The sequence below is a fragment of the Delphinapterus leucas genome, chromosome 15, assembly GCF_059928025.1.
Source record: "Delphinapterus leucas isolate spDelLeu-1000000601 "Yukka" chromosome 15, BTC_Dleu_Yukka2, whole genome shotgun sequence".
NCBI classification, from domain to species: Eukaryota; Metazoa; Chordata; class Mammalia; order Artiodactyla; family Monodontidae; genus Delphinapterus; species Delphinapterus leucas.
In genome coordinates, this window is record NC_143143.1 from 21,813,970 (window position 1) to 21,820,830 (window position 6,861).

The 6,861-nt window shown below is 41.4% G+C and overlaps 1 protein-coding gene across 3 annotated transcripts in view; it reads right to left on the minus strand.

Moving 5' to 3' along the window:
• UQCRC2 (ubiquinol-cytochrome c reductase core protein 2) overlaps positions 1-5,422 on the minus strand; it is a 31,477-nt gene extending 26,055 nt beyond the window's left edge. For all 3 annotated transcript variants that reach the window (XM_022588584.3, XM_089896054.1, XM_089896055.1), the window contains exons 1-4: positions 5,291-5,422; positions 2,449-2,532; positions 2,202-2,351; positions 1,182-1,246 (exon numbers count right to left, since the gene is read on the minus strand). In XM_022588584.3, coding sequence (XP_022444292.3) covers positions 1,182-1,246; positions 2,202-2,351; positions 2,449-2,532; positions 5,291-5,323 — 332 coding nt within the window. In that variant the 5' untranslated portion in view covers positions 5,324-5,422. The remainder of the gene's footprint in view (positions 1-1,181; positions 1,247-2,201; positions 2,352-2,448; positions 2,533-5,290) is intronic.
• Positions 5,423-6,861: the final 1,439 nt, after the last annotated feature.

Sequence of the window (6,861 nt, forward strand, 5' to 3'; positions counted from 1 at the left end):
AAGAAAACTGCAAATATTTCAACCTTAAAAAAAAAGAAGAAAATCCTGACATGTTACACATGGATAAACCTTGAAGACATTTTGCTAAGTGAAGTCAGTCAGTCATGAAAGGACAACAAATACTGTATGATTCCACTGATACGAGGTACCTAGAGTAGTCAAAATCATAGAAAGAGAACACAGAATGGTGGCTGCCTGGGGCCGGGGGAAGAGGGGGATGGGGAGTTAGTGTTTAATAGCTACAGAGTTTCAGTTGGGGAAGATGAAAACATTCTGGACATGGGTGGTGGTGATGGTTGCTTAATGACACTTATTGCCATAGAACTTATACAATAGAAGATGGTAAATTTTACGTTAAGTATATTTTACCACTACTTAAAAAAAAAGGCAACTTTAAAGTTGAAGGTCTCTTTGTACCATTCCCAGGCTAACTCTCACACTTTCTCCGACTCTAGAAACAAACATAATCATAGGCATTACATATTATTTTGTTAAAAACCTCATATCTTAACAAAATCTTGAAACTTGTTTTTCCACAAAACATTTTGTTTTAAAGCCTGCTATGTTGAAACAGATTGAGTTCATTCTTAACTGCTGTGTAGTAGTCCCAGCATATTACTATATCATACTTCACTTATGCATGTCTTTAAAGATAGGCATTTAGATTGTTTCCAGTCTCAATAACGATAAAGAATCCCTTTGTGCATGTGGATTAAAAACTGTTAGGTTGTAGAATATGCTCATTTTCAACATTAACAGATAGTCCTTGATTCTTTCCTATGTAGATGTATCAATTTATTCTCCCACCAGCAGTATAAAATGGTATCACACTGTTGATTATAAGTAAATATCATTGTTTCTGGTTTCCTCTTCTGGGAACAGCCTGTTCCTCTCCTATGTCTGTCCATTTACTCTTTGGTTGTTTTTTCCTAATTTGTAGTTCTTTATTTTTCCAAATAATCCTCTCCATGTTACATATGTTGCAAATATCTATTCCTAGTTACTTAAATTTTTACTTTAAGGCATAAAGATATTTTACATTTTATGCAGTCAAATTCATCACTCTTTTCCTTCTTGTGCCTTAAGAAATTGTTAACCACCTTGATAACAGAGAAAAGTTCCTTTACAATTGATTATCTTCTGGTGTTTTCACTATTTCCGATTACTTATTTTTAACAAACCTTAATTCTCCACCAACTGCTTCAATTCCACGGGTTATCTTGAAAGATGAAGCTCCTTTTGTAGTCTTAGAAATGAAAAAACAATTGTTTTTAGTAGTTTTTTAATGCTAAGCTTGCCAAACATCACTTTATGTCAAAATCTAAAGTCTAATTGTCATTAAATTCAAAAGGAACGCTAACCGAATAGTGAATCCTTTTTAGTTTAAGAATTATAAAACAAAGTTGACCAAAAAGCACAAGTATAGATTTTTATACAAAGTACATTTAGGTAAAAATTCCATTATCAGATAAAGCTTACTGGATTCATCCATTTATTCTGAAAGAGATTTGCATATGAGAAAGAGTAATTTTCTTTCCGTTTCTGGCACTTCTTTTTTAAAATTAAAAATTTTGTTTTTTACTGATTTCTCATGCTCTAGCACTAACATTCGGATGGACACTAATTTAATGCTTCTCTATGGTAAATATCCTGTGGTTTTTCATGATGTATTAGGGGACTGTACTGGGTTGAAAGTGTCCCCCAAATTCATGTCCACCCAGAACCCGCAAATGTGACCTTATTTGGAAATAGCCTTTGCAGATATAAATATTTAAAATGAGGTCATGCTGGATTAGAGTGGGCCCTAAATCTAATATGACTGGAAAAATTCAATAAGAGGGATATTTGGACACAGAGACACAGAGGGGGCCATGTGAGAACAGGGGCAGATATTGGAATGATGCAGCTGCAAGCCAAGGAACGCCAAGGATTGCTAGCAACCACCAGAAGCTAGGAGAGACAAGGCAAGATTCTTCCTAGAGCCTTTAGAGGGAGCACGGCTCTACTGACACCTTGACTTTGACTTCTAGCCTCTAGAACTGTGAGAGGATAAATTCTTGTTGTTTAAGCCACCCTGTTTGCAGTAATTTGTTATGGTAGCTCCAGGAAACTAATATAGGGATGTTGCTTTTAGTTTTTCTTTTCTGTAGGACCAAGGTGCCACAGATTTCTAAACATATTGAGGTAGTAAAGATGCTTACCAAACTGGATGCAAGACGAAGCAAATGAGAGGTTCCTAAATTGTTGGAGTCCTCATATCTGCTGCCTGCTTTAATGAACAAACCAATTCTTGATGCAGGAGCATAGTTTTCGAGAGAAGCAATCACTAAACCATTTGGTAATTTGGTAAACTGTATTTAAAATAAAGTAGGGATGTGATTAATGTCTTTATATTACCAAGGACAGTAAGGCACGTATGTGTCCAGTGAGCAACTCAGTGGGACTAACCTCAAGGTCCTGAGGATGTGGAGGCACTCCTGCAGGGGCAGTTGTGGCTTTAGCTTTGGGAGCAACTTTGAGGGAATAAAATCTCTAAACACAAAAAAGACAGGTTACCACATTTCTCAAAAGAATAGTGCATTGTATCCAAGTGGGCCCAAGCAATAGAGGGTGTTCAGTGATAAAAGAACTCCATGGGGGGATTTAGCTGATTAACTTTACTATGAAATTACTACCCACCAGTTTACCCATGCCACTCTTAAATCTCTAGTTATTTGTGATTTGTAGAGCCTGAAGGAATACTGAGCTGAACATGTTCATTTTGTACTATGTAAAGAATTACTGTATTTTCTTTTACCTTTTAACTACCTTATTAAAACTTCAAGTGGTCCTTTCTAGCTCTAATGCTTTGGAAATTTTTGAAAAAGTGTGGAATAGCCACATTCATACGCTTTTATAGATTTCAGCATTATTGTTTCCCTTATCTGCCCAAAGAGTCTCATCTTTTTAGTCTATTTTCCAATATGACTTCATTTCCTTAATCAGTTTAGTAATCTTTAAAAAAGACAAAGTATATCAAAGAAAACTTCCTCCAGCCCCCGATATTTCCCATAGTATCTTCACTCTCTTCTGTGCTACATTAAGACTACACAACCAAAGGTTTTATCTTCTTTGACTAATATACCCTGAGATTAACAATAGCTTCATCCATAGTAGATTCTCAGTATATAACATGCAGCCACTGCAAAGGTAAAGGGGTCCTCTTAAATGTCAGATAATGGATCCAAAATGCATAACTTTATTCAGTTTTTTTTTTGGCAAATGATATATAATGCCACATGATTCATTTTGATTATGTCTAAGGATCTTAAGGTTACTAGTGGAGATGTTGAGAGTTAATCCTTGGTACTCCCAGGATCAAATGAACATGCTGCTAGAGTTTCCCAAGGACCCCCCTCAGAGGCTGCAATGCCTCTACTCCATGTTGTCCAGGACGGGTTTTTTGTTGTGCATTCAGCATCAGTGCTATACTATCGATAAGCTGGTTCCTAGTTTTCATTTGCTGTTAGTGCTTTCAAATTATAAATTCCAATTAGCTTTGCTTTATCATCATCAATTTCATTTCCTGGGTGTGGTATAGTTAACCCTACTGTTGATTCTAGCTTTTGATTTTCCAGAAAGTAAAAAAGCTGCTGTGGGCACAGCAGTTCAAATAATCCATAGTTCTATTGCTAAGGTACATTTAGGTGCTCTCCTCTCAAATGTGCCTGAACAGTGATACTTTGTTGGTTAGGTACTTCCTATAATTTCTCCCATTCAAGTCTGTTGCAAAATATTATCCTAGTAATTGTTCATACAACTACTAATTTGTTTAAATAACAAAAGATGTATAAATTTATTCTTATGTAAAATAAGTGTTATAAGTAGAAACAATTGCTTTCAAGCTTATTGCAATTTGTTTACATTGGTCCTCTTCAACTCTGAGTTCTTTTTTCTACTGGAAGGTGGGGATGGATGCAATGGAGGAAGAGCTTTTGGGGCCTTTTGCCAGTCTAACTGGGCTTCTCTCTAAGGGTTATTAATCACTGGTTAGTCTAGGGGTGCTAAGAAGGGTAAGAGAGCTACAGACTAAATTACAGCTATTTGTAAAATTCATATTTTATGTATTTAAACATTAAGCACAGGGAAACTCCATTCCCTGGTCTTCTGCACCTCCTTCTAGAAGGTTACTAGGTTACTCAGTAACCCAGGTACTCTTGACACTTTGAGCTGGAAAATTCTTTATTGTGGGTGGCTTTGTGCACCGTAGGATGTTCAGCAGTAGCACTTCCCCCCAGGCTGTTACAACCAAAAATGTCTCTAGATACATTGCCAACTGTCCCCTGGGGGGCAAAATTGGCCTCGCTGAACTTTTTTTTTTTGCGGTACGCGGGCCTCTCACTGCTGTGGCCTCTCCCGCTGCGGAGCACAGGCTCCGGACGCGCAGGCTCAGCGGCCATGGCTCAAGGGCCCAGCCGCTCCGCAGCATGTGGGATCCTCCCGGACCGGGGCACGAACCCGTGTTCCCTGCATCGGCAGGCGGACTCCCAACCACTGCGCCACCAGGTAAGCCCTTCGCTGAACTTTTTAAATCTCAGAGACTGAGACTGTCCCCCCTTGACAACCACCGGTTCACACTGATATAACACTGACCCTAGAGGAGTTTTCCCCAAGCGACAGCTGTGTTTCACTCGGGCTTGAAGGAGGAGTCTTAAGAAGCTCTAGAGGGCACGCCAAGAAACCCTCCTGGATAAACTCTAACAAGAGATCAAGAAAAGCACACTTTATACAGCCAGGACACCACAGTAACAATCAAGTTCCAGGCACGGTGAAAAGAGCTATAAAGGCATTAACTCATTTCTTCCTTATGATTTTACTCATAAGCCCACTTAACCGTTGGGGAAGCTGATGCTCCGTGATACGTCAAGAAGAAGAGGCCGCAGTTGATAGGTTAGGGATGGGGGACTAGGTCTACGCCGGCCTCCTGCGGCCCAGATCTCGCGGTCTCCTTCTGCACACCAAGTGCAGCAGTGACCTTCAAAGGTGTCTCCACCCGAGTCGCTTCACCTCCGCTCTTAAGCCCTCCCCCTCTCTTCAGGTTTTCCAGCATTAAGTCTTCTCTGCTCAAAGCACGAGCTGGCCTTCCAACGCCCAATCCACCCAGCCTGCAGCCCACTTGGCCGGCAGGATTCACCTGAAGGGCAGAACAAAACCCAAGGCCCCGGGAGCCCAAACCAGGCACCTCCGGTCCGTATGACCTTGCTGACAATCTGCTCCCCCACCCTCCCCCAAGCCCGCCAGCTGTACTCACCGAGAGGGACCCAGCTCTGGCTATTAGCCTCATGGCTCAAGTTTGCTCTGAGCCGCGGTCACAGCCGCCTTAGAGTAAAGCAAGATGGCGGCGGACGGCGGGAGCGGCCCAGACTGCCCCGCGGCACTCTTTCCCACGCCTCCTACGTGAGGGGACTCTCTATACGACCGACCGCACTCTACTGCTCCTTGGAGGAGGTTGGAACAGTCCAACTCGCCAAGACGCAGGATAGGGAGACGCATAATTTCGTAACGCAGTTTTCAGAAGCTAATTTAGATGATTTAAGTTACCGCTTTTTGAGTTCTCTTCCTGGCCCGGATATCCGCTTTTTAATCCTCTTCTGACTACGTCTGCGACAGCCTATCGCAACACCCCCCCTCCACTTTGGATTCTTCCGATCCGGGCTGTCCAATGAAAGAGCCCCGGTTCGCCGGATCCCACCCGCGGCCTCTGGGCGCCAGTCTTCTGAACTTCAGGACTTCCTGCACTGTGGAAGCCGGAGGCTTTAGGAGACTATTCCATATCTGCTCCCCTACAGAGACATAGGCTTTGAAGCCGGGTGTGATCGCCTCTTGCTTGGTGAGGTCCTCAGTAGCTCATTAGCTCCATAGGAACAGAGCCCTTGTCCAATGAATTCGCCGCTATAACTCCCAGACCAGGCCTGGGACACACATAGGTGAGACCGAAACTTAGGAAATGCTTACGACTAAGGTCTCTGGTCTCATAGAGTTTATATTCTAGACTGAGATTACGTAGAAAATAAAAACTGAAATATAGTTTTGTCTTAGAAAAATTAAAATGTTTTGAATAGTAGTGGTGTGTGTGTGTGAGAGAGACTTCTGATCTGAAGCCTGCATATGGAGAGTCACGTGACAGCTTTTGTGGGAAGAAAATTCTGTGCTGTCTTCAACGACTGTTAGCTAATAAGTTGCCTGTGCCAGACACTATACTAAAGATTAAGGCACGGTCCCTCCCCTTAAGGGAAGTAAAATCTCGTACCTTGCAACGTTGCGTGGTTGGGAAACCAACATTAATGTCATTTAGGGGTTTGTTAGAAATGCAGAATCTTCAGATTACATAATGGATCAAAATCTGAGTTTTACAAGTTCCCGAGGTGATTCGTATGCACATTAAAATTTCATAAGGGCTGGTTTTAGGCGTTACAGAGCATAGACAAAATTTATGCCCTCGGCCTGTGTCCGAATTTCTTCACAGTTACAAGTGGTTCTCTAACAGGAGATTCCAGGTGACATCTAAGACCCGGTCATTAAGAATCCGGCAGGAGTTCCCTGGTGGCCTAGTGGTTAAGATTCTGCTCTGTCATGGGTTCAATCCTTGGTCAGGAACAGAGATCCCACAAGCCACGGGTGGTGTGGCCAAAATATATTAAAACAAACAAACAGATCTTAAGACTCTGGCACAAAACTGTGGTAGATTTACATAGTGGTGCATGAGATGATTTAAAGTTGGTACATAAATGAACATTGTTCTACTTTAATAGTTATATATTTATTTTGAATATTTATTATGGCAAGCAGTGGTGGTAATGAGTTTCCTCTTGACATATGTTT